This window comes from Recurvomyces mirabilis (assembly GCF_035927965.1).
Source record: "Recurvomyces mirabilis strain CCFEE 5264 chromosome Unknown scaffold_24, whole genome shotgun sequence".
Lineage (NCBI taxonomy): Eukaryota > Fungi > Ascomycota > Dothideomycetes > Mycosphaerellales > Teratosphaeriaceae > Recurvomyces > Recurvomyces mirabilis.
The window spans coordinates 309,962-335,659 of NW_027041958.1; the positions used below are offsets into that span (position 1 = coordinate 309,962).

General features: G+C 53.0%; 11 protein-coding genes across 11 annotated transcripts; 4 read left to right on the forward strand and 7 right to left on the reverse strand.

The window, feature by feature from the left end:
- Positions 1–166: 166 nt before the first annotated feature.
- On the reverse strand, positions 167–2,578 carry CPP1 (tyrosine/serine/threonine protein phosphatase; the record flags this gene model as incomplete). Its single annotated transcript, XM_064840923.1, has 1 exon — positions 167–2,578. One exon carries the CDS (start codon positions 2,576–2,578, stop codon positions 167–169), a length of 2,412 nt encoding a protein of 803 aa, XP_064691560.1.
- Positions 2,579–5,048: 2,470 nt separating this feature from the next.
- Positions 5,049–5,963, reverse strand: LTS14_008236 (uncharacterized protein; the record flags this gene model as incomplete). Its single annotated transcript, XM_064840924.1, has 3 exons — positions 5,049–5,159; positions 5,224–5,580; positions 5,637–5,963. The coding sequence occupies 3 exons, from the start codon at positions 5,961–5,963 to the stop codon at positions 5,049–5,051; spliced, it is 795 nt and encodes a 264-aa protein (XP_064691561.1).
- Positions 5,964–6,756: 793 nt separating this feature from the next.
- RBG1 (GTP-binding protein rbg1) lies at positions 6,757–7,921 on the forward strand (the record flags this gene model as incomplete). Its single annotated transcript, XM_064840925.1, has 2 exons — positions 6,757–6,820; positions 6,882–7,921. The coding sequence occupies 2 exons, from the start codon at positions 6,757–6,759 to the stop codon at positions 7,919–7,921; spliced, it is 1,104 nt and encodes a 367-aa protein (XP_064691562.1).
- Positions 7,922–8,426: 505 nt separating this feature from the next.
- Positions 8,427–8,899, reverse strand: LTS14_008238 (uncharacterized protein; the record flags this gene model as incomplete). The annotated part of the gene is made up of 2 exons (XM_064840926.1): positions 8,427–8,453; positions 8,519–8,899. 2 exons carry the CDS (start codon positions 8,897–8,899, stop codon positions 8,427–8,429), a joined length of 408 nt encoding a protein of 135 aa, XP_064691563.1.
- Positions 8,900–10,009: 1,110 nt separating this feature from the next.
- EFR3 (plasma membrane localization protein) lies at positions 10,010–13,309 on the forward strand (the record flags this gene model as incomplete). Its single annotated transcript, XM_064840927.1, has 1 exon — positions 10,010–13,309. One exon carries the CDS (start codon positions 10,010–10,012, stop codon positions 13,307–13,309), a length of 3,300 nt encoding a protein of 1,099 aa, XP_064691564.1.
- Positions 13,310–13,801: 492 nt separating this feature from the next.
- Positions 13,802–16,009, reverse strand: LTS14_008240 (uncharacterized protein; the record flags this gene model as incomplete). The annotated part of the gene is made up of 4 exons (XM_064840928.1): positions 13,802–15,264; positions 15,328–15,631; positions 15,769–15,921; positions 15,974–16,009. The coding sequence occupies 4 exons, from the start codon at positions 16,007–16,009 to the stop codon at positions 13,802–13,804; spliced, it is 1,956 nt and encodes a 651-aa protein (XP_064691565.1).
- A 1,134-nt stretch (positions 16,010–17,143) lies between these two features.
- Positions 17,144–18,829, reverse strand: ARE2_1 (Sterol O-acyltransferase 2 (Sterol-ester synthase 2); the record flags this gene model as incomplete). The annotated part of the gene is made up of 1 exon (XM_064840929.1): positions 17,144–18,829. One exon carries the CDS (start codon positions 18,827–18,829, stop codon positions 17,144–17,146), a length of 1,686 nt encoding a protein of 561 aa, XP_064691566.1.
- Positions 18,830–19,236: 407 nt separating this feature from the next.
- LTS14_008242 (uncharacterized protein) lies at positions 19,237–20,523 on the forward strand (the record flags this gene model as incomplete). The annotated part of the gene is made up of 1 exon (XM_064840930.1): positions 19,237–20,523. The coding sequence occupies one exon, from the start codon at positions 19,237–19,239 to the stop codon at positions 20,521–20,523; it is 1,287 nt and encodes a 428-aa protein (XP_064691567.1).
- A 91-nt stretch (positions 20,524–20,614) lies between these two features.
- On the reverse strand, positions 20,615–21,464 carry LTS14_008243 (uncharacterized protein; the record flags this gene model as incomplete). Its single annotated transcript, XM_064840931.1, has 3 exons — positions 20,615–21,039; positions 21,106–21,212; positions 21,445–21,464. 3 exons carry the CDS (start codon positions 21,462–21,464, stop codon positions 20,615–20,617), a joined length of 552 nt encoding a protein of 183 aa, XP_064691568.1.
- Positions 21,465–23,529: 2,065 nt separating this feature from the next.
- LTS14_008244 (uncharacterized protein) lies at positions 23,530–24,358 on the forward strand (the record flags this gene model as incomplete). Its single annotated transcript, XM_064840932.1, has 2 exons — positions 23,530–23,911; positions 24,003–24,358. The coding sequence occupies 2 exons, from the start codon at positions 23,530–23,532 to the stop codon at positions 24,356–24,358; spliced, it is 738 nt and encodes a 245-aa protein (XP_064691569.1).
- Positions 24,359–24,494: 136 nt separating this feature from the next.
- Positions 24,495–25,532, reverse strand: LTS14_008245 (uncharacterized protein; the record flags this gene model as incomplete). The annotated part of the gene is made up of 1 exon (XM_064840933.1): positions 24,495–25,532. One exon carries the CDS (start codon positions 25,530–25,532, stop codon positions 24,495–24,497), a length of 1,038 nt encoding a protein of 345 aa, XP_064691570.1.
- Between the last annotated feature and the right edge of the window lie 166 nt (positions 25,533–25,698).

Sequence of the window (25,698 nt, forward strand, 5' to 3'; positions counted from 1 at the left end):
GTGCCGTAGCGATCGCTTAGCCAACAAGCAGCCAAACGCCATGCTGAAATACGAACAACAACCAAATTCAGCAATGTGAGCTGTGCATCACTGGCTTCCTGGACAGATTGCAAACAGCTCGAGTCTCGTATGCAACAAGTCTCCTCTGAGACATGTGTTCGTGCTCTCACATCACGTCAAGTATATTCCTGCTGAATGGGCTGGATCCAGCATGTGCCGGACTTCGTGGATCAGCCTCTGGACTCCTGTCTGCTTCCTTCTCTTCCGACTCCACCTCCGGGATGGCCAAGGACGGGGCAAAGGGATTGCTTGTGAACTCCATGGCTCGTGGCGACATGAGCACGTCTTGCGTGCTGTTGTCACTTTTGTTCAGAGACAAATTACTCTGAATCAGCGTCTGCAGATCTTGCAATTGTCGTTGCTCGCGGATGCTAGGAGCTGAAATTTTATTGCGTAGTCTTCGTGGCGACGGTGTCAAGCCGGTGCCCTCTGCCTTCTCCGCTGGCTTAGCAGCTGTCCGCAACGATGTTGAGCGCCTCGGAGTCTCTGGATGCATCAAGCCCATTCCTAAAGATGCAAGAAGAGCAGAGCGATCGAATGGCGAGGATGAGAACTCGGCGGTCGTAGGCGACATGATGCCGAAAGCATCCGCGACCGCGACTTCCTCTGGGAGCTGCAATGATACCATCGCAAACTCTGCAGATCGTGGAGACACGAGTGCCTCTGTTAGGGTCGCCGCCTTTGGCTCCTCCTTGGTCTGCTCAACCGCAGCTGGCGTCTCCACGTCAGAGGGAAGTGCCTTTGTACTTGCAGGTCTTATGACTTGGACTACCGGTATCAGATGACCTGAAGGATCTACATATGCGGATGTTCGCTTGACAGCACTGACTGCCCGCGTGCGACGTATAGGAACAGGTGGAGTCGCCTCGGTACCAGGCCAGTTTGAGTTGGATGGAGCAGAAGATGGTCCAGGTGCGACCGCCGTGACATCAACCTGCACCGGAAACTTTTGTGGATTCTCTGCTACGCTAGCCGACATGGGCACAGCGATATTGCTTGCATCAGACGGCCTTGCTGAGAATGGTCCTCGCCACTCGCTGAAAGCTGAGCTAGGTGTGATGGGCGTCATGCCGCGGTTGCTCGAGAGCAGTCCTCCTCGCGCAAGACTTGATCGAAATTCTTGGAGTTGCATGATCAAGTTCATGTTTGGCCCGATCCACTTACTTCGTACTTTGACCGCATCATAGGCTTCTTGTACGCTCAGCGTCGGGTCTTTGTACAAGCCATATGCGACCACAAGACTGGCTGACCGGCTGACGCCACATTGGCAGTGTACAAGTACACGCTTGTGCTCCTTGACCTTCTCGTCAATTAATTTGCACAAGCGGAGTAGATCTGGCACGATATCGCTGTTGTGTTCCCATGGTATGTGGATGTACTCGGGATCTTTTCCTGCCCCGTTACTTTGCGGAACATTAGCAATGATCGGGAACGAGCTGCTGAGTGGTGTGGCTTTCGGAGTTGTGGGAGATGGCTCGACCATAGTGTTCTCTTGCGCTATTAATGGGCCTCGGCGTGGTGCGTACTGTATGCCGCCACCACCATCTATCCGTATATCCGGCGTGTCTTCCGCTGGTTGCTGATCCGCCAAAGGATTCCGTACTTCGCTAGCAACATTCAAGATTACATCGTAGGTTCGACATTGTTGAGCATTGGGTTCCAGGTATAGGTCGACATATGGTGCGTATACGCAGATCGGTCCGTCTGGATAAGCCTCTGGCCTCTCTTCACGTGATAGAGGTACATCGAAATTCTGCTCATCGTCTGCCGGGAGCTGCACTATAGGTGTCGGCGCAATAGGTGAAAGGATAGTTTCGAGCCTAGAAAGTTGCTTGGAAGGTATTCGGGTGTTGTCATTGTGATGAAAGTCTGGTATTATAGGCAGCGAAGGGCTGGACTGGAAATGGCGAAGCGTGCTAGGCCGCCCGAACCCAGGTGTGGCAGGTATTGCCAACTTGACTTCTGCAGGCGCTGGTTTACTGCCGGGAGTGAGCAAGGTCAGACCTAGGGTGCTCTGTTTCCGCTTCTGTGGAGACGGTGGCTTTACGAATCCGGGAGAAAGGATGTTAGATAACGGTTCCACCACGAGTGGCTTCAACGGCAAGCTTGTTGTCGATGCCGCCCGACCTGTTTGCCTGCTTGTGTTGACAGCAAGGTTTTTGAGGTTGCGTCCCTTCCTTGCAGGTGGCTGCTTCTGAAGCTCAAAGAATGGTCCGTTGGAGTCATCAGACGTCCGGGGACGCATCATACCAGCGGCGAATGTCGATGGAGGCGGCGACTCGGGTGATGAGCCTGGTGATGGTTCAGTGGCGCTAGAATCATCGACAGTGGATGCCGTTGTGGTCGGAGACGAGTCGTTGGAGCAGTATGGGGTCGAGTCGCTCACAGTGTGATGATGGTGAAATCTGTAGAACCCTTTCTCGGGATAGTCATTTGAGAGTGAATGGTGCTGCACAGTCGACGCGGCAGATAAAGTGGATCGTTGACATGATCCAGGCTGCTCTTGTGTCTGAGCCATGCTTTCGAATGATGCGTCGTCCACAAGATGTGATAGCGAAGATGGTAAGGGATCCAAGAGGGCACTAGTCATATCATCGTTCAGTCGACTTCGGCTATGTATGTTCGATTGTTCAGTTGTGTGTGCTGTATGTTTGCTATTACGATGCCGTTCGGCAAATAATGATCTGAGAGATGGCATGTTAGCAGAGATGGCCAGCGAGACTCGTGTGTTGGCAGAGCAGAGGATCGTGCGACGCCGCAAAGTGCACCACAGTCGTTGCAGGCTCATATGCCTTAGACAACTTCAAGTGAATGCAGAAGCCAATAGCGCTTGCAACAACGCTGACAATACTAAAAAGCTGTTCGCCAACCACAGCTTACAGTATTCCACCATGTGCCGTATCTACTACGAAGAGACGATGGTACGTACCGGAAAGCCTCCACCAGGAAGGTCTGCGATAGGTGAGATTCCAGATCTCGCAGGCGGCAAGTGCGACAGTAGAAGGAGCGTCGATGCGCCTGACGAATGTCGATAAGGTAGAGAATGTGGTGGTTGGCCTGTCAGAGTGGGAGACCAGTGTGCTTTTCTTAGACGTGGGGAATCACCTCTACCACATTGTCGCGTGGCGACGATGAAGTCCGGTCAAAGGATGGCGTAAGTGGAAATAGCTTGTGGGTGACGAACTGCGATTTAGACGCCTGACCAGGGCCGGTAAAGGTGAAGAGCCAATTGTATAAAGCTGGTCTATGCAGCCTACTGTTGGTGGTGGAAAGGCGTTTGCGTGGCTCCAGCCAATGGGAGCTTGTATTATAGCCGCCGCTCAAAACTAGAAGATAGCCAATCAGCTCGCTTGAACGTATGAAAGCACGAGTATTGCGTTATTATATAGTGAAGGGGCGCTGACCGGTCTGCTAGGCCTGGTCGAGTATGGCAGAAGTTGGTGTAGAATTCGCCCAGTGTAGGCTGTGGGTGTCGCGCAAGCTCTGGACGGAGCTAAGAAGCTACTCACCTCGTCTGTCCTTGGCCGGCAATTAAGTATCAGACCCCGAGTTGTATTGTAGATCACCTCCAGGCTCTGTCTCCCGACCTTTTCGTGGTTCAATGTCGTTGTGTAGGTATAAATGTGCCACCTAAGAGCTCTCCAAGATCCAGGCAAGACTTCGAGTCGCAACCTCCAAGACAAGCACTTCCAAGACCAATATGTTTGTCGAATAGTGGTCGTAGTCTACCCAACAAGATTGTATGTCACCGTCGCTCTTGACAGTCCTCCAACCACGCTCCCGAGTCCTCCGTATGTCGTTGTCGATAACAAAGACTTGCAAGGTCGTGAATGTAACGCTTACGGAACAGCGCGGGGTAGACCTCTCCTTTCGCGAGTCGCAAGGACGGACCAGAGGGCGTGTCGTGGTCCGGTGTATACTGTCGCTATACCGTGCCCTCCAGGAAGCGTGTCGCGTGCGGCGATAGTCGTTTGACAGTTCGTCGCAACAGTGTTGTGAACGTCGAAGTGTCAAAAAACGCACGAGTCCGGGCTATAGAACGAGCTACAACCGTGCGCCGCCTTCCTATTCTAGTCTGAAACGACGGCTCTTTTGTCTTGTCCTGGGACCGAGGCTTTCTCTTTGACCCTGCATCCAATAATCCTTCTCCCTACCAGTACTCTCACTGGTCGCTTCGTCCCTACCTGTTTGACCAAAGAGCAATGTTATGTGAAAGGCCGCTCAAAAGAACACACTTCTATAGCATCAGATCTGGCCAAATTCTGTACGATGCTTCCCGGACTCGACGCCAGGCGCGAGTCGATACGAATCTGACGCCAACCCAAGATACGGGTGCTATTTTAGGCAAACCATGCCCCTAAGCCGCAAACGTCAACGGTGTGGATCGGGATTGCATGAGTGGCGTGCTTGCGGTGGGCGCTTCCAAAGTTCCTACCACAAACGACACGAACAACAATCCTGTCGATTACGATTCAAAATATCGAGTCTTGGATATGCGCGATGGACGAGCATGGCACATCCCCGCATTCTAGGTTGTCCTGCTGAGTCCCATCAACAGGTACTATGTTGATGAAATGCTCCAGCACCCAGCACTTGATACGAGAACCTGAGCAATCTGGTCCGCAATCACACAATACGTTACATTGGGCGTGGTGGGTCAATAGAATGGCAGCGGCCGTCGCGCATCTGTGAGCAAAGGTGTCTTGACGGAGACGAAGTCCTTCTTGAACAATAAGGATGTGATCTCGGACCGAGCTTGCACGCGCCGAGCTGATACGTTGGCCCCCGGACGTTTCGCAGTGTTCGATAAGTATGAAATTCGTGCATGTCACGAGAATGCATGAATACATTGTTTATCTCTTTCTTATTTAGACCAGGCCAAGTCATGATCATCCAGCCGAAGAGCATCAAGCAAATCAGTGAGCACGATACCATCCAACGCCATCGCCAAATCGCAACACCAACATGACAAGCTGAAAATGTTCTCCTTACCCGGTCCTGATGCCGAGCTCAGAGTAGAAATGATGTTGCTCAACCTTGGACTTCCTTCCAGTATGCTCGTCGAATATATGACAGCCATGTTTCGCAGCGTTAGGAGGCTACGCAATCTGTCAGCTTGGAATCGAAGACATCGACTTCATACTTGTGGACAAGAGGACTCACAGTATAGAGATGCAGACTCACGGCCACCTCAGTCTTACTTGGGTTGCCTACACGATGCAGACCAAGCTGGTCACTCATGTAAGTTACCTCACCCTGATCGTAGGTCGTGGTTCGCTGGACAGTCAATTCATGCGACTGCCCACAATTGGTGCCATTGTTGTTGGGTCGGCGCGTGTGCGCTGGACTTCGAGAGGTGGAGGTAGGCAAGGTCATGCACCCGACCTGTGAGGCCGCATGTTGAGCCGGCCAGCTGTATACAGTCTCGGTCAAAGACCCCGTAAGCACTCGCATGATGCAGTGGGCGTTGGCATGATCGTGGACAGGTGAAGATCTGCCGGGCGACCAGACAAGGATGAGCTGCATCAGGAGTCAGCCAAGGCATTCATCATAGTAAATGATTGCAGACGACGAACCAAATTGCTCTTGCCATTGCCTCTGTCAACCAGATTCCTTGTGTAGGCTCTGCTGAGATCTGCAAAGGCGTACTTCTGCCAATCCGAGTCTGGACCTGAATACTTTCTCATCACGGCCTTGAGTTCCTCCACGTCGACATCTTCGCTATCGATTCCGCTGGTTGGGCCGAGAATGTGGTTGATATCGTTGACGAGGCCTTGGAATCCGTCAAGTGGTTCTGACTCGTCAAGGGGTTCTGGGCTGGGGCGAGCAGAGTCGTGAAAGGTAGTCGGCTTGGCAGCGATGGAAGTGGCGACTGGGCCTTGCTGCATTGGAGAGGTAGTCATATTTGGGTTGTCCATGCTGTACTATCACGGTTGAGCCGTTTCGCAGTTGTAGCTGTTATATGCAGTGATGAAGCCGGGATTGACTTGCTGTGATAGAGAGAGCAGAGAGACATGTGATTGATTGTAAAGGAAATGTCTTTGAAGAGGAAGTGCAGTAAGAAAAGGCTGACAATGGCTCGTGTAAGACGTGCATTCACCGCAGAGCACGCTACATGTGTATTCGCCGACCGACAAAGTCTTACATCCAAGTTCTTACTATGGCCATAAAGGTAGTGGAGAAGCCCGTGGGATATGGCTCTTGGTCGCCGACTCATCGTTAGGCTACTACTGTGGCAAACGTAATTCACATGACCCAGTTTTCGAGCGGGTCAAGCGGTAGTGACAGGTCAGATAGGCGGTCTGTTGACATTGAGACGTGCTTTCGAAGATGGAGATCAGTATTGTGAGCAGTCGGTGTGGCTTGATGCATGTGTTGCCTGGCGTGATGTTCAGGAAGAGATCTAATAATGGGAGGAATAAGAATGAATGGCCACCAATCGGGCTAGTGAGGTCGACCGGGCCGACTTCTCTGTACTTCCGACATCACACGAAGTTTGGGCATCGGCGAAACCATCGCCACAGTGATTCACGACTACTAAGAACTAGACTCACAGATCGCGAATCAAGTCGGAACCTCGATCTCTCCTGAGCAATACCCGGAAACAATAGGACTACCAAGAAGACATACAGAAAGAAATTCTCGATTCCACTTCGCGCTCGAGCCGAGATCTGCCTCGAGGACTAGCCACCCGGCATGGCGACCACCGTGGATAAGATCAAGGCCGTGGAGGATGAGATGTCTAAAACCCAGAAGAACAGTAAGTACAGACCCGTTTGATGTGTGCTTGAAGTATCGAATCGATCTGACCACTACTTCAGAGGCAACATCCTTCCATTTGGGTCAACTAAAAGCCAAACTTGCGAAGCTTAAGCGAGAACTTCTGACACCAACATCTAGCGGTGGAGGCGGCGGAGCGGGGTTCGATGTGGCAAGAACAGGTGTGGCCTCCGTGGGTTTCATCGGCTTCCCATCAGTCGGCAAGAGTACTCTCATGAGCAGACTCACTGGTCAACATTCCGAGTCTGCCGCATATGAGTTTACAACCCTCACGACCGTGCCCGGACAAGTGCTATACAACGGCGCGAAGATTCAAATGCTCGATCTTCCTGGTATCATTCAAGGTGCCAAGGACGGTAAAGGTCGTGGTCGGCAAGTCATCGCCGTAGCCAAGACTTGTAATCTCATCTTCATCGTGTTGGACGTCAACAAGCCACTAACCGACAAACGTGTCATCGAGACCGAGTTGGAAGGCTTCGGTATCAGGATCAACAAGGAGCCACCCAATATCAAAATCACCAAGAAGGATAAAGGTGGTATCTCCATCACTTCAACCGTCGCACTCTCCCACATCGACAATGATGAGGTCAAGGCTGTCATGAACGAGTACCGTATGGCGAACTGTGATATCGCCATACGATGTGATGCCACGATCGACGACCTGATTGATGTCATCGAGGCGAAAGCTCGCTCTTACATCCCGGTGATCTACGCCTTGAACAAGATCGACGCCATCTCCATTGAAGAACTGGACCTGCTCTACCGGATCCCGAACGCCTGTCCCATCTCCTCAGAACATGGCTGGAACGTCGACGAACTCATGGAGCAGGCGTGGGACAAGCTCCAGCTCAAACGCATCTACACCAAACCCAAGGGCCGGATGCCAGATTATACTGCTCCCGTGGTGCTGAGGACAGGCAGAGATACGGTGGAGGATTTCTGTAATAGTATTCATAAGACTATTATAGATGATTTCCGCATTGCGGTTGTGTATGGCAAGTCGGTCAGGCATCAACCGCAGAGGGTGGGTCTGACGCATGTCCTTGAGGATGAGGATATTATCACTATTGTTAAGAAGTGATCCGAGGAATGGATTCGAGGGAGGATCTGATCACTGGCCTAAATGCTTGGCTAAATCCTGCGTTTGATCAGTGATATGGACCAGCATACTTGGAGTGTTTGGCGTTACTGAATATGCCATGGCCACCGTGGCAGTCAATTTGTCTACTCTGGTATTGTGGCTACATGTCCGCGCGGGGTGGGGTGGGATGTGAACGACGATCAACCAACGACTCAGGTATAGAGGAAAGTATGAATCGGGCTGCTGATAATGGAAGCAAGCAATGATCACGAAAGGCACCATTTACGGCCCTCAGACTACGGTTCAATGCCAAGACATGTTGATTAATGCTATAGTGAATCCATCTGATTACTACCATTTGCTCTCAAGCTCGCTAAACTCGATCCCAAACTACTCTGCGTAATGGTGAAACACGAATGACAGTCACTACGGCAAGTCCGTCCTCATCAAGATACCAATTAGACTAAACATTATTTTCATAACCTCGCCACTCCCTCTCCAGCACTCAAACAGCATAAGAAAATGTGAGACCCTGCCAGCCAACTCATCAACTAGACATCTACATCCCTCACCCTAGCAAGACCAAATCCCACTAACATGCACCAAATTCCCACCATCATACACCCCTGCATCCACACACGTCGAATCCATCCCCTTCGGCACAGTCACATTCGTCACACCCGTTGCATCGTCACCACAGTTCTTGGAGCCCTGGTAGATCGTGTACGTGCACTTGTAGTCCTCGAGTTGCTGCACCCCGATACCGTAGACGAGGGCTTGGTGGCAGGTGTTCGGGACTAGGACGCCGGAGGAGACGGGCAAGCCGCAGGCTGCAGAGGGGGCGCCGCCTTGGTAGTAGGTTGCTTGGGTTGTTAGGTTGGTTTGGTCGAGGGATGTGATGGAGGTCGGTGGGAGGGATGGGGGGGCGAGGGCGGAAGCCGTGGCTAACGTGGCGAGCAGAGTTTGGACGAAGAACATCTTGGGCTGAAGGTGCTTGTTGTGTAGGGGATTGGGTGAGGTGGCCTGCTGCGTATGTGCTCATCATGTTCACAGCATTGAGGGTCGGCCATACTTATCTTTGGCTGCATCGTTGTACGAGACGTCTGAGCTCGTCGTGTTTGCCACGGTGCGGCTGTATCAGGGTGAGACTTTGCAAGGCGAAGTGATTGTGTCTCCTTCATGTCTTATCGGATCAGACCGGGCTTGCACAAACGAGCAATGTTTTGCACGATGCTGTTTTCCTGGACGACGCAAGAGCGTATTTTGCCGAATCCGTGCATGGAGTGGTCGTGCAACTCAATACTCACCGAAGAAGTGGCCAGATTGGGCAAAATTCAGGATAGAGCTTCGTCGACATGCGATAGGTAGATTTGCGTCCGACACAGCAAGGTATGGTATGATCGTGTAATCCGGCCAAAGAACACGAGGGCTGACGGTCCCACCTTGCTTTATTGAGCTTCCTCCATGTCAGATCTGAGAAGGCAGACCAAAGGTGGTGGGGAGAGCGACACGATCCTGTCATCCCCAGCGAGTCCAGTTGCCGTGGTATTCTAGCTCGATCTATCGTTGGTTTCTGTTTACCTTACCTTCTGGAGATGTGTAAGTGGTCCAGCAGGGAGCACATGCTCGTGGCGCGAGATTCTCGCACACGTTCAGATGGTCTCAGACATGTATGTATACTGCCAGGACGAAGTCACAGGCGGATTGCGTATGGGATAGACATCATAGTGTAGACCAGTAGTCGTGGAGTGGAGGAAGTACAGTTTCATGCAAGCCACCCTGCGAACAATTAATCTAATTTTCCGTCCTCACGAAAACGCGACGTCAGCACGCGTTTGGCGATAGTTTTCAGTGGGAACGTGCTCGACTGCTAGCGTTTCTTGGACTGACAGCTTGACTCGTCCCTGCGAGTAGTGTCACTAATGACAGTCACAAAGTAACACAAACAAAGCAAGAACACAGACCAAAATGTTCTCCAAACTATGCAAGAGCGTCGCCTCGTGCCTCGCCTAGAAGGCAGGCACAACCGACAAACTCACCAGCGACGGACTCCCGCCGTATGAGGCGCCAGTGTCACCGCGGTTCAAGATGCCGAAGACGCATCTCCCAGCGCACATGGACTCGGTCCGCCAGAAACTGCGCCCCAAGCATCAGATCCTCATACTGAAGTGTTACCCTCGCCTACCCAAGAATAGCGCGGCCGACGTCAAGCCCAATGGCTCGGAACTCAGCTATCTCCTCTTCTACGCCAGCACGCGCCGTAGCAAGCTCCAGAAGGTCGGCGGCTTCCTGGAGCGCAAGACGGCGAAGGATGTCTACAGCCAGGCATCAGCGCGCGTGCTCGTCACACTCCAGATCCTCACCGCTCTGTTGGAGAACAAGGTGGTTGGCGAGGGAAGCCCACTCGCCCTGACTGCGCCTTACGTCATGCGCATTATCAGCGGCATACTACTCAACACAAATGATATCAGCCTCATTGAGGCTAGTCAGAAGACATGGGATGTTTTCTGCAAACACCAAGACCAGGCGGTTCTGGCTGCGGATCACGAGTATAGAGAGCTCTATGAAAAGGTCGTGGGGCAATACGCAGAGTATGCGCACAAGGCGGGTGCCAAGAAGCTTGGGAAGAGTGTCAGCCCAGTCGCCACCCACGACGCGATCCGTCTTCGCGAGGCGGGACTACACGCCACCAAGAGCGTCATCACCTCAGACGCGCTGGCGTTCGAGAGCGGACGCCATGTACTTACTATCGCCATACCCGCTATACTTAGCAACGTGCGCGGAGTAGATGGTGCATACTTGGAGAATTTGCTGCGCGAAAGCAAGAGGAGTGAGTCAGAGGAGAAGGACAAGGCTATCAATCGTAGACAGAGCATGGCCACTGTTCGCACATACACAGAAACCTCTTTGGATACCGATCCGCGCACCGCCGAAGGCACAGCTCAAGATGCTGATGCTATTGCTGAGGAGGGAGTGGCGGTGCTTGCGCTTGACTGCTTGAAAGCGGTCTTCACTTCTGAGAATCGCGCACAGACGCGATCTGCAGCCGTTGCATTGCTCGATTATCTACGCGATCTCCAATACTATCGCCGACCACAGACGTTGGAGAAGAACACAACAGATTTCAAAATAGACACATGGGCGGTCAAAGCTTACGAGCAATGCGTGGCATGGACGCCAGTGCAGGACCGCTTCATACTACTTGTCACGGCTGTGGACACTATGATCCACTTGCCGCTTCGAGAGCGCGATTTGCGCCAACATCAGTTGCTTGCGAGCCTGATTGATGATACCCTACGGTCCGATCTTAATTTGATCGGCTTGTCGGTTATGGATGTGTTGCTTGGCTTGATCCAGCAGACACTCCGCATACTACAATACCAAGATCCACCGGGTGCAGCTTCCTCTCCAGTCACATCCAGCAACGACGAGCTCAAGCCGACTACCTCTGGCGCTTCTGCTGTTCCCGTCGGCATAGCATCTGAGGCACGCCTACAGCTTATCCACAGCTTGAAAGCTTGCATTGCTGACCTCGCCACCCACGTCTACTACACCGACCAAATCTCGGACATGATCTCGGCTATTCTCATGCGACTCAAGCCGAGTCCAGCTCCGATCGGTCAACAGAACCCACTCGTCACTGCTCTAGCCATCGAGGAGCCAAAGTCAGCTGTGAACGAGGTTGCATCCAATGCAAGCATCCCGCATCGCGAGCGCTCGAACAGCACCAGTGGCTTCTTCAGCTTTGATACAGCTCGCCAAGTTGCTCTCGAAGCCGTCCGTGACATAATCAAGGTGGCCAACTCGAGCCGTGCCATGAACAGCAGTATCGTCGCCGACAGTCGCAACCCTGTCCACATCTCGATCTGGGAAGGCACGCAATGGCTGCTTCGTGATCCGGCACCCGCTGTACGCATGGCATACAATGACGCCCTCATCACCTGGCTGGAGCATGAAACTAAGAAGAGCGACTTCCGTCTAGACGTGCCAAAAACAGCACCTAGGAAGCGAGCTCAGGACCCTCACAGCGCAGCCGAAGGCTACATCGGCAGCACGCTTGCCCGACGAGCTGTCAGCAACGCCTCGGCGACCAAAGACCGTACCCAGACGGTATTAAACAAGCGCATATCATCATCACAAACATTCTTACAACTCCTCCATCTCGCTAATTACGAGAACGTGCTGCAATTCGCCAGCACCTCACCTCAAGATATCATTATGCAATCAACATTATTAGCCACCCTGGTCAAACGCCTGGGCACAAACGCGGTTGCTAGTGGCCTCCCTATGATTTTTGCGTTGCAGGAGGAGATCGCTAGAGTCGAGTCTCCGGTTGGAAAGGTCCGGATCGGGACTTTGGTACATGGATATCTTTGGGCAGTGGTTGAGGTATTCAATTGCCAGGAGGAAATGGTGGGGAGGAATATTTTGCAGGAAGTGGCCAGGAGGAAGGGTCACGGGATATGGGTCAAGGAGGTGGAATTTCCTCCTTTGTCGATGGATACGATCAGGGAGAGGACCGTCTCCGGCCGCAGCGAGATGGAGAAGAGTCTCAGATTGCATGAGGAGCTTAGGGCTTTTGACGACAGGGAGGAATTGGTGGACGTGGTGCTCGAGCACTACCAGACTACGGTGGCGAGCCCGACTCCTTCTGCACCAACCAGTCCGGGGAGGAACTTCACGCTGCCCACCTCTTTGGACAGATCGACAAGTGGCTACCTTGGCGCAAAACAACTGGCAGATCCGCAGCTCATCGTGAAAGCACGAACGGCCATGGTCTCCAAATGGAGCCGGGAAGAATGTCTCGCCCAGATCGCAGCCATGGCCCCGAAGAGCGTCAGTCTGAGTGGGAGTCGTACCAGTCCTGTACAGGTCGCAGCACTCGCGGCAGCAGCTGGAGCAGGGAATCATCGTCAATTATTGGCTGCGGTCAATACGGGTCCTATGAGGAACGGAAAGGGTACACCGCCTAAGCAACGTCAGCAACAGCAGGCTCTTGGTAACGACAACGAGCGTCTGGCTTCACAAAACCCAGACAGGCGTCCGAGCGGCTCTTCTGCTGGCTTCGGAGCTGGAAAAGTAGGGAGTAGCTCTGCTGCTCGCCCACCGGTCAGAGTAGAGGAGCTCAAGAAGATTCTTGCTGGTGGTGTCTTCTCCACGCTCGGTGGTGGGCCGGTATCCCACGGTGGCCGCCAAAATGGTACGATGCGCGGTGCCGATGACGGGGATACGGCTAGTGAGAGTATGATGACAGCTGATGATGATCTCGAGAGCGAGGATGGCTCTATGCCGGTTAAGAAGAAGGGGCCTTTGGATGTGGATACTTTGTTGGCGACTATTGAGGTCAAGGAGACGAGGCGAGTGGGGGTTGGAAGGCCGCCGTATTAGAATAGTGGATGGTGAGGTGGTGTATAGGAAGGTAGAGGGTCGTTAGGATGGATTGATGATGGAGATACCTATGATAACCAAGCACTATTTTTGTTCACACGTGCCTCTCTTCCATGAAGCAAAAGTAAATTATACGTTATCGTCTTGTGAAATACAGCGTCTTGACTGTTTAGTCTGCAGGGTTTACGCAAGCTGAACGCGCAAGCACGGCAAGTTCTTGCCGCGAGGGCTAAGCGAAGATGAGAAACACCGATATCTGCTTCGCAAATTCCACTCAATCACACATGCAAAGACGTAATAGTATGAAAGCTACCTCTAATGGACGAGATATAATAATCACATGATAAGCATAACGCCGCCATTGACCCCGAGAGCGACATCCTGCCGTCAGCTCATCCCTTCATCATGTCATTCCATCAAACACCATAGCGCCATCCAAGGGACGAGACGATCATTACTGCTCACAAAGCGCATTTTCATACTACTCACTGCTCAAGCAGATGGCAGGGTTGGGTACTTGGCATCAGCTGCTGGTGCCGAAGCCGCCTTCTCCTCGCTTTGAGTCGACGCTGAGCCCATCCTGTTTGCGACCATTCTGGTGATCTCAGCCTGGATCTTAGCCGCAGCAGAAGCATCAGAATCAGCACCGGCCTTGACATCGCCTGTCGCCTGGCCCTCCCGCTCGAACTCGCCACGTGTGAGACGATCCGAGATCCATTTGCGAAGAGACTCGATGGTGCGGATGTTCTCCACCCAGTCTTCTTGACGCTTATCAGCCTCCTCGGTTCGCGCGTTAGGCGTCGACGCACCTTCGGAAGAGTCCTCGCCGCGCAGTGTAGGGTCAATATTACTGTTACCCTTTTGCTTTGTGCGAGCAGGCTCCTCCGCTTTGGGCGTCCTGCCACCTTCTTCCGCGTCTGGCATCTCTGTGTCTTGGCTAGGAGCCTGGCGTTGGAGTCTGCCGCCGCTGTACCGCCGACCGTCCATGCCATCGAAGCCAGAGGCAAGACCAGACGCAGGTGCCGATGTGGTCACTGGATAGCCTGACCCGAGGTCGGACATGCCGGTCACGGCTGGCAAGTTGGGGTACATGGCATTTGAGTTGGTGCTGCCCATGCTGCCGCGACCATGGCTGCTCATTGGTGAATGACCAGAGCTGCTATACGACGAGACAGACGCGGGCGTGAGAGCTGGCGTATCCATCGCAGATGCGGAAGATGTCATGCCTGGCATGGAAGTCGCGGTCATGGCACCGAATGTTGCACTGCTACCTTGCTGGAAGCTAGGCGGGCTACCACTGGCACGCGGCGCCTGGTAATGGTTGCTAAAGCCATAGTCGCCTGTGTATTGAGCGTGGACACCAGGCTGTTGAACGCCAGCAGCTGCAGAGTGATTGCTAGTCTCGTAGACTGTCTGTTGCAGCTGCTCCAGGAAGCGGTCGATATCTTGAAGATCGTTCTTGGTGCGAGCATTCGACATGGGAAGCGAGTAGCCGGCCTGCGACATCACACTGCCGAGACCGCCACCACCACCCATGCTGTCGTTGCCCTGGTTGAAAGAGTCGAGAAGGCTAGCAGCGTTCAGGTTGCCAAAGCTAGCGCCGCTGTTGCCGCCGCTGTAGCCAGTGTTATACCCACCTCCAACAGGGAGAGGTAATGAGCTGCCATTACCGAGACGGTGCCCGACATCGTAGTAGGTGGTCGGATTGATCGCGCGACGCTTGATATCACCAAGGAAGTCATTCAAGGCCTCGATTGCGCGACGTCGGGTGTCCATGCTGTGAACATCTGCCATGGCGGCACTGTTCGGGTAGTTGACGGAGCCATAGCCAGCATACTGGCCGTTTGGTGCTGCGGGAGCGTAGCCGTTGCCATTCACAGCGGGCAGTCCGGTCTGGTAGCCTGAGTATGGGTTGTGCATGGAGTTATCGTGGCTTGGGTAGTAACTTGATTGAGCTGCATGACTGTTAGCAGAGACTCTGACACGGCGTACACAGAGGTAAGCCGAAGGACACTCACACTTGCCAGTCGAGCCAAGACCGCCGCTACCGCCCATCGAGGAACGGCCGTTTGTGCCCTGGCCGGGAGAAGCAGACAGCACGCTGTCATCAGCATGAGTCTTCACGTGCTTCTTGAGATCCTGTGGACGCTTGAATGATTTGCCACAGAAGTCACACTTGTGCGGCTTTAGCGGTACGTGAACGCGGATGTGAGAGGTGATGTGGTCGCGCTTCACGGTGGTTGTGCGACACGCGCCCCACTGGCAAGTGAGATTGAGGTTATTTGTGCTTTTGCGACCGACATGGCGTTCGCAGACATGGTCCTGGTTGAAGAGTCAGTACAGATGCTTGCAAGGCGCCTTGGCATCGAACGACACTCCACGTCGTCGCGATAGACGTCGTGTCGCAAAGCATCCGTGCAAAGAACATCAAACATTACTTGCGAACATGGATGACTTACGTATAGCGCTTCAGCAGTGTCGGTACGTTCGCCGCAGCCTTGCCACTGACATGTCAAGTTGTCGATGGTGCTGGACGGTGTGAGTGATACAGGTTGTACTGCTGGCGATGCCTGCGCGGCGGCTTGTGCAGCAGCAGTCGCAGCGGCGACAGCCTTGGAGATGTCAGACTCGCACAGAACAGGTGATGATGGTAGAAGCACTAACCTGCGCAACCGTCTGCGGCGTATTCGAGGTGTCCATATGTGAGCTTGATTGGGTAGAGGGGAAAATTGCTTGGCGAAGAGAACGAGGAAGATCTTTACAAAGCGGAGGTGGGTTTTCAGCGAAAGTGCGGAGGGGTCACGATTTGTACTTCAAAAGCGCAAGAGTTACGGAAGAGTCAGGTCAACGCGACCCCCTCGACATCTCACGCCGCCCTTGGCGACAAACGCCAATCATTCGCCAAGCGTTCCGCTCGGTGGATACCAGCGCTTCCCAAAGGAGCTTAAAGCGTCTTGGCAAAGATTGCGCGTGATCTGTAGCTGGTCCGGTTGTGCTACATAGCAGACCTCAACACATCACATGAGACATGATAGGCCAACCTGAGCATTGTAGAGCAGCTCAAAGGGTCATGTTTCCATCGATCACAGGTGCCCAGTATCATATCTTGCTGGACCAACGTTTTGAATGCATAATCTTCGGCAAGATAGTATGCTGAATTACGGCTGCTTTTTAGCAACTTTGCGGAGCGCAGATAGCATTCATCTTCACTTTCTTGGCACGAGCAAGTATTTTGCGACTTGCGCACACGAGAGCACGTTTTTTACTCTTCGGATGTGAGTTGAGACGTTCGAATACGATACCTCAACTGCCTCTCGAGCTTGAGATAATGTTCTCGCAATTCCTCCATTTCCTAAGGTCTTGCCGGAACGTCGAAAATCGCCAAGCCCATGATGAGCGCCAAGCCGGGGGTGTGCTTTCCTCGCCAAGGCATGTTGTTTTGGGCGGAAGACGCTTGGCCTCACCCTGTCCCTCCCCTGGCTCGTTTATAAGACGATAGAACACGCGGCCTTGACCTTGGTGGTTTGTGGCTTGCATTGAGGTGCAGAAAGAAGTGGAAGCATAATTCATTGCGCAACCGACTGGTATTCTGACTGGCTGGGACTCACTCCGGTGCCGAAGTTCGTCCATGGTCCGCGTACAGGGAGAGGAAGGGTGTCAAGTCTCCTTGTAGTCCTGTTAATGGATTAACGGCATTCACTCTCATCAATATTATGTAGCAGTCCATATAGCCCAGTCTACGCCGCTACGTAAGCAACTTATCACGCGACTAGCATGACACGATTTTGAGCCCAGATTCAGTTGTGAACGGAGGAGTGGTGATTGCTGCCAGCTTCATACAAGTACATACAACGCACAAAGCAGACTCAACCCCGTACACATGGCGCACCAGAAGATCGTGTTATTAAGCAACCACCTGTCCCTGACCCACGGAAGCCTCTGGAGGGCCACGAAAGGGATTTGCAACATCAACATCACAAACCCATACCCCCGAAACTTTCTCGTAATACAGCCCATGACCACCTCGTGTGCGATAGCGCTAACGAAGAACGTCAATGCCATCGCCACCGGCTTCGACACTTGCACGCTCCGAGAGGCTGAGTAGACGTGCCGGCGAAAGAAGTTGTGCACGGGTATATTCCATTCGCGGGAGAACTCCAGCCAGTCCTGGCTGTTCCACCAGTCTGAGTAGAACTTCCTGTCCGCGAACCCAGTAATTTCTGCGAATGCACCGAGGACGTATTCGAAGATTACGAGAAACACCAGCAGAAACGTGATCATGAACGGGAACAGCAATGCTGATACTGTCTCGGCGAAGATGAGAGCAGAGTCGATGAAATTGTCCGTTGTCTGCAGTCGAGCATGCGAAGAATCCAGGACTGGGAGGATGAATTCCTCGCTTGTTACGGTCATGAGGAAGATGCAGCCGAAAACGGCTAAGGTTTTGTAGAAGAGTTCCATGTAGCTTCGCTGGGGCATTCGAGGATATTCAAGCTCGTAGCAAAGGGTTGGGCAGAGTAGATAGTCGATGAAGTTGCGGACTGTAAGGTTCGCCGGATATGTAACGTTGCCCATCGGTGAGGTGATTTCGATGGCTAGGTCTTCGCGAAGTTGCATCACTGGAGAGAGCTGACTTTGGGTAGAGTCATTCTTTTCGTCCGCATCCGGGGCTGGTCGAGCATCAAAGTAGTAGGCTTTCGGGTATCTCACTGCATCGCCCAATGGTGTCTGAGGTCCAATAGGCCGGTCGAGTTGTCGGAGTCTGGTCAGCGTCGTCGAAAGATGGCCATTGTAGAACGCGTATGAGTGCATCTTCATGAAAAGTGCCAGGCTATGCAGGGTGAAGAAGACTTGTGCCGTCCATGTCCACTCCCTCACAAAAGGCCAGCTCAGCCAACATACGACCCAGGTGACCTGAAACAAGCTCTGCACGACCATACCACCAAGCTCCCACCTCAAGATACCTCTTGCGCCAGCGCTCTTGAACAGCAGATGCAAAGGCAGCGCCAAGGCCGTGCTTAAGCACATCAACACATCACTTGCAGCCAGCTCCCCTAAATTCTCGGTGAACAATGGCCACTGCGTAAAATTCAGCAGGTAGCCCGTCTCCTTCAACGTCCGGAGCATCGCTGTTATCCCCATGATCGCCAATCCTACCCAGGACAAGTTGAAGAAGCCTCGGAAATCGGTGTAGTCACTCTTTGGGTCAAAGTATGAGAGCCGGGATTGATAGTCCACAGTAGGAAAGAGCCGTCGCTGTTGTCGCCGGACTGAGCGGCGAGCGGCGGACGTCGCTTTCTCGCTGGGTGGAGCATCGTCAGAGGGAAGAGGAGTGCTGCGGTTGCTTGGGAGGGGCGGAGAGGATTGTGCGTGGGTGGTGGTGGTGGTGCAGGTAGTGTTCGGTTCGCCGTTCAGGGCGCGTGCGAGAGACTTGTTGGTCGCTTGCGCATGGCGGGCACGTGGTTGTGCGATGTCATTGCCGTTGGTATACATATCCTTCGTATTTCCGTTGGTAGCCATTCTACAGAGGCCAGCTTTGTCGAACAAGTATCGCTCGTGGTATTGTTGTTACCGACCTCTAAGCACGTGGTGAGCAAGACGCACTCATCTTTGCAGTTTGTGTGCGAGTTTGCAGGACAAGCCTTTTAATCAAGTGGATAGCTGGTGTCATCGGTCAGTCAGGCGCGCATATATGCCCGCTGCCTGACTTTCCACCTCCATTCCTGAACATTTCCCGCACGACGTCAGCGTGCCGAGCTGCTGCCAGCGGATAAGGTTCGTTCCACAGCTTATAGCCCTGATCTCGACCACCATGTCCACAATCTCAGTCAGCCTTAGAACTGACCGGCCTGTTCCGTGATGTGTGAACGTGATCATATAGCGAGCATTACCAGAATCGGCTCGGATCATGGACGACAGGGCTAGATATGCGCCTGATCAATACCGAGTCCTACAAGCTCCAGGACTTCACGGACAGCCATAATACACCAAAATATGCCATCTTGAGCCATCGATGGCAAGAAGATGAAGTACTCTGCAAGGACTACCGCAAAGGCCGATATGATCGTGAAGCTCAGGGCTACCTCAAGATCAAGCGATGCTGTGATTTCGCCCAGCGGCGAGGCCAGCAATGGGTCTGGATTGATACCTGCTGCATCGACAAATCCAGCAGCGCCGAGTTGAGCGAAGCCATCAACTCCATGTTCCAATGGTACAGCAAGGCAGAGGAATGCTATGCCTATCTGTCCGATGTCTCAGCATCAGTCAACGATCCGCAGACACGAATGCATGAGTTCAGTTCAAGTAGATGGTGGACCCGAGGCTGGACTCTGCAAGAGCTCATTGCCCCAAAGATTGTGATCTTCGTCGATGCCTTGTGGGATGCCCTCGGCGCGAAGTGGTCTTCTGGGGCCAAGACAGATGTACACCTAGCGGACATCATCCACGATATCACCGGAGTCCCCCTCGAGGTCCTGGCAGTACCAGAAAGCCGCTACTTCTACAGTGTAGCCCAACGTATGAGCTGGGCAGCCAGGCGTGTGACAACACGCCTAGAAGATGCCGCCTACTGCCTACTCGGTATCTTCGGGGTAAACATGGTCCTGTTGTACGGCGAGCGTAAGGACGCCTTCCTCCGCCTTCAGCGCGAAGTCTACTCCAGGACAGGTGACGAGACACTCTTCGCTTGGCCTTTACATGCTCACCCCCATCCCAAAGGAGGCACCATCATCTACGATACCAACGGAGCCAGTGGTATGCTTGCCGAAAACGTAAGTCGCTTCGCAGAGATGGGCCATGTGCGCTGCGTAAGCACCAAGGATTCCTACCTCACCCTCACCGGCTACGGTGCTGAGATCACCATCAAAGTAGGCGCGTCGCCTCCAAGGGCTTTCTATTCCAGGCACGATCGGCGGTTCGTCTGCTTGCCGCTCCTAAGCGTGGACAAACGGCAGCGTCCTCAGCTGCTGAGTGAGTCGGAATCCTTTGACGATAGTCCGTTCATGTTGTACATGCATACCACTGGCTGCGGACACTACGGCCGCTTTGCATTACCTGACCATATGAAGCATGATGACATGGACTGGCAGCCGTTTAAGAATGACCAGATACTGATCGTACACCACTCAAAGAGCGAGGCTTTTCGGTATTGTAGTAGTCTCAGCTTCGAAGGCCAATACTTTGAAGGGCAGCATTTTGGGCACATGATTGCGTAAGGGACCAATATTTGATCGGACATTGCCAGAGGAAATCATAACCAGGGCATGAGAATATGTCGCGATCTTCGCCGCCACAAAGGATACCTGGCTACCGCTTCACCGGCTTCCGCTTCACGTCGCCCTCATATGCCGGCGGCGCCTCAACAGGCACCACCCTGTTCCCACCCCCACTGCCTCCACTAAATCCTTCAGTAAATCCAGCAGTGAAAGATTGTCGGGATCTCGACGGTCCAGCCGCGGCGCTCGCAGCCTCAACATCATCGCCACCATCCGGCACCGCCTGCAAGATCCTCTCGAGCTTGATCTCGACATCCTTCTTCAGCGCCATGAACGCTTCCGTCTGATCCTTGCCAGCTTCGTCTGGTTCGAGCTTGGCACGAATCACACCATCTAGCTGTGCGACTATGCGCGCTACGACTTGGTCGTCATGTTCTCTGCGAGAGAAGAGGAGGCGGATGGTGTAGTTTGACAGGTTCAGGGCTCCATTTTGCGTGAGAACGGTTATTACTGCGTCTATAAGAAGGTGTTAGCGAGACTGCGACGGTGGAGAGAGACATTGGAGATGATTTTGAGACTTACGAATGAATTGCTCGCGGTCTTTCTCACTTGCGAAAGGTTTGCTGGACTTGTCGAACCAGGATCCGTGGGAGTGGCCTTGCACGTCTGGGAGGACGGTCGTGAGTTTCCTGTTTGACCAAAGATGTCAGACGATACGTTGACCACGTATTTGCCATTCAAGATTCACTTGCCAGTACATCTGTGCTGTAGAATTGGCGTTGCCCATCGCGGTTGGTCTGACCTGATGGAAGTGCTACAGTGAGCAAGTCTTGGCTTGGGCCCACGAAGACAATCTTCAACTACTTCTCGTACTTTTCGACAGGTATGCGTCGATTGTGTATGATTTATCTTGCCGCCTACTCTACGGTCCCTCCGTGCATGCCGCAATAATGCGATGGGTGCTTGTGCTGCTGCGCCACTGCTGCTCATTGGTGTGTCCACGGGCCGCGGAAAGTCCGGGGCTGTAAAGGTGGAGAATATCCTTGTCCAGCTGAAGGGACTGTGAGGCAGCAGGATGCTTGTACAGTGAACGCATGAGAGGAGGTTGTCTAGTATGTTTGCACGTGGTGAACGAGGCGCTAGCTGGATGTGTTGCTATCGAGCGCTTATCGTGATTCGTGAGGGATGTCTATCTGCACTGCCGTGGGAGGACAATGGTGATCTCACGGCATGTATCGGTCGTTCGACCGGCCTCTAATGGCACTCTCGATGTCACATCCATAAAAGCAGGATGACACGATTGCAGTGTTCGAATGAGCTCCACACATCATCATGGTACTCGAACTTCCTGCTATAAAGTCATGCAGCAGCGCATGACTTCGCCTTCTTTCGTCCGCTGGCTCTCTAGATGCTCTCAAGCCACAGTCCATCATGCATTCGTATACGTCGGGTGCTGGAGCAGGCACTCAGCGGGACACAAGCATCGTCGATAAGCATGTACGCATCAGTGACCTGAGACGAAGTCGGAGACATCTGCATAACACGGCCCAACAGCGGCAGGCACCTCCACTGCATGAGGGAGCAGTCGATGCAGTGCTCGTCGTGGCATCACTGGATTACAGACGATCTTTGAAGATTCCGTTCTAGCCTTGTGTTTGTGACTGTGAAGGTGAGATCCGTGATTCAGGGCGATCAGGACAAGGCCACCGCCCAGTATACCAGCAATCTAGAAATTTAACAGTAGCAGATCCCTATCGTCAGGCATGGTCATGTATCTGGTTTAGTACCAAGACATCGACCAGTACGGGCGTTATAGCTGTCTTGGTCTCTCAACAGCATCATCACGAGGACCTTGGTGGGTTGGGAAGTCATGCATCATCATATCTGTCGCTCGTGATATTGGAGTATCATCTGCTCCGGTATCAGTATTGACTGTCATCTCGCAATCAGCAGTCTGGGTTTGCGAATGCAAGCGCTTGTTGTTCTGTGTTCCTTAATTTCTTAGACTCCAAAGAAAGTGTTTCTCTACGTTCTGCCGTGCGACAACTTCGGTCACACGATTTGCAGCAGTAAGCTATGGCTACAGTCTTTGGTGCAGATGCAGTGACAGGAATGTAGGAAGTGTCATCGGCTTGTCCGTTCTTCGTAGATTTTTAAGACGGCGTAGGACCGCGATCCGGCTCGAGCGGCCTTGAATTGCTTCCGCAACCCTTCACTGCCTTTCTCACGAGTTCCAGTTCTCTTTGTCCTTTAACATGACGTTCTTCTCTCCATCCTCTTACAACTTTGTGCACAATCTCAAGCTGTACGAAATTAGCAGATTGGTCATTAAGTGGCAGCAATATCATACTGGCATTTGGAGGTAGCATTTGCCGATCTTTCCCAGAAGTCGAGCGTGCGCCGTTGTATGCATATACTATTGGCTGGCCACTCATCTGAACCTGCAAAGTACCTGCAACAAAGCGGCGCCGACATGACTTGCGCAGCAGGACGTCACGCTCTTGCCGACTTGGTCAAGAGGTAACTACAACCGACATTGCTGCCACTTTGAGCCATAGAATGACTTCCTGGTCATAGGACGCTGCTGGCCGTCGGTACGAGTAGCTCTTGCCATCCGGATCAAGATGAGCTATCAACAACCCGGAAGGACGTCCTTCTTGATTGTATACTGATCAAGGTAACCTGCACGCATTCCTACACACTTCACACCCTCATCACCACCGTGTCAATCATGTTAATCATTACACAAATCTTTGCCCCTGCCCTCCTCCTCATCAGCTCGGTCACAGCGTTAGACATCGCGGCACTCCTGTCTAGCCTCGCCCCAGCTCCAGAAACCGATCCTCGATTCACAGACTTCCAGCATCCTGGCGTGGATGACAGTACGACCGCCGTCCTCTTCAAATCATGCGTGACACGAAGGGCTGACACAATACAGTACGCTCACCATGCCCTGGCCTCAATACCTTAGCCAACCACGGCTTCATCAACCGCAATGGCCGGAACATGACCATCCCGCATCTTCTCGAAGGCCTTGCAGCAGGACTAAATATAGGCGCCGACTTCACTACTGTGGCAGGAGCCGCAGGACTACTTGGGTCTCCCGATCCAGCTTCAGGCTCGTTTGACTTGGACGCCCTCGATCGCCATAATTTTCCCATCGAGCATGATGCAAGCCTTTCTCGCCAGGACGCATACTTTGGCGACGACTATAGCTTCTACCGCCCGAACTGGCAGCAAGTGCTAAGTTACTACGATGGCGACTCGTTCACCAACATTCCGCATGCTGCAGCTGCGAGATATAGCCGTGTCCTGTCAAGTCGAGCCACGAATCAGAAATGCTGTATGGCGCTCGGCAATTCGTCCTCTCGTATGGCGAGACAGCGTTGTAAGTGCGGAATCATTCACTGATTTTCCAGCAAGGTCCTCGATTCATTGACGGCACAGGTACATACAAGCAATGAGCGACCCCATCACAGGCGCCGCACCCATCAGCTACGTCCGCAGTCTCTTCGAGCAGGAGAAGCTTCCTTTCGACCTAGGATGGAGACCAAGTCCTTTACCCATCACGTTCGCCAGTCTGAGCGTTATGGCTGCGGAATTGCAAGCTGGGTCAAACGAGACTCCACCTGGCGATGCACAGATCGGCGCGCAAGTCAGAAGTTCTTCGAGATGGGTCGCCGATCCCGAGAGGCTGACTTGTTCTGTGCGGGTAGCGACTCGCTGCTGGATGTCTTCGTCTCTATTGCAGGTGGCTCGAGTGCTCTCGCTGCTCTCACGGCTGGTATCAGCTATACTCTCGGTCTTTGAGGACGTCCACAAGCCAACAACATAACGAGATCATGGACCATGAGTGATGATGCTCTTCAGACATAGCAGCAATCAATGACCAAGGAGCCAACACACCACGGTCCCGAAGGCTTCGTACAGAGCAGCTGATAGACCATATACAAGTATGAGATACACAAAGCTCACAAAGTCACCACAATCTTCTTGCAGCTGACGCCCGATCTCATAGCATCAATAGCCTTGTCAATCGCCTCGAGCCCATTCCCCTCATGCTGTACAGGAGGACTAGACACGACCGTCCCATCTCTCAGACCCGGCGCCAACCACTCCTGGAAGCACTTCCTATAGTGATCATTCTGTGCCGGCTGCTCTATTGGTGGGAAGTTGAACTTAATGGTTGTGTTCTCGAGCGTTGGATGATCTGGGGGGAGCACTGGTGTGTGCGTGACTTTGGCATGGCCATCGCCTTTTGTGGCTTTTAGGATAGCTAGCACTGGTTCCAAGCTGCCAGTCACGACGCATTGCGCGGTGGTGAGGGTGATATCATCCTTCTTCACGGCTGAGGTGATCTGATCCACGACGTCTTTGTCCTGGTAAGCGAAGACGTGGTCGGCACCAAGACCTTTGATGTAGTCGTGGTGCTTTGCACTGGCTGTGGCATAGACAGTGTAGCCTTTGCTCTTCGCAACCTGGACTGCGTATGTGCCTACACTGCTTGAGGCACCCCAGACCAGATATCCCTGTTTATCTTGAGCTGTGAACCTAGTGTCGAGCGGTATGTCGACGCAGGTGTACGCTGTCAAGGCGGTCATGACAGCAAGAGGCATCACGGCGCCTTCTTCGAAAGACATCTTGTCAGGTAATGCGGTAACGAGCTGCCATGGTACCAGGACATATCGCTGAAAGGCTCCATAATCGGGATCATTATTGTGGAAGAAGGCTGAAGCACCGGCCAGGACGCGGGAGCCCTGTGGCAGAGGGTTCTCGACTCGGGAACCAGCGGCGGCGATTGTACCAGCTACGTCACCGCCTAGAACTGTTGGATATTGATTGATTGGTGGGAGACCAAAGTCACGCTGATAGTAGTCGATAGGGTTGAAGGCCACGGCCTTCACTTCGACGAGGTACTCTCCACTGCCAGGTTTTGGCGTCGTTCGCTCTTGAATAGAAATCGGCCCTCCTTTCTGAGCGAGAACGGTTGCTTGATGCTTGCCAGACATTGTGCGAGGTAACAGCGTGCTATCTTGTGAGATAGATCCGTGCAAAGTAGGATGAAGGTGGTAGGTACTCCTCGACGACAGCGACTGGTGCCTTTATATGCCACAGAGTCGCGGACATGTGTGGATAATCTCCACTCATTGGCAACTGGCCAACGATCTCCGCATG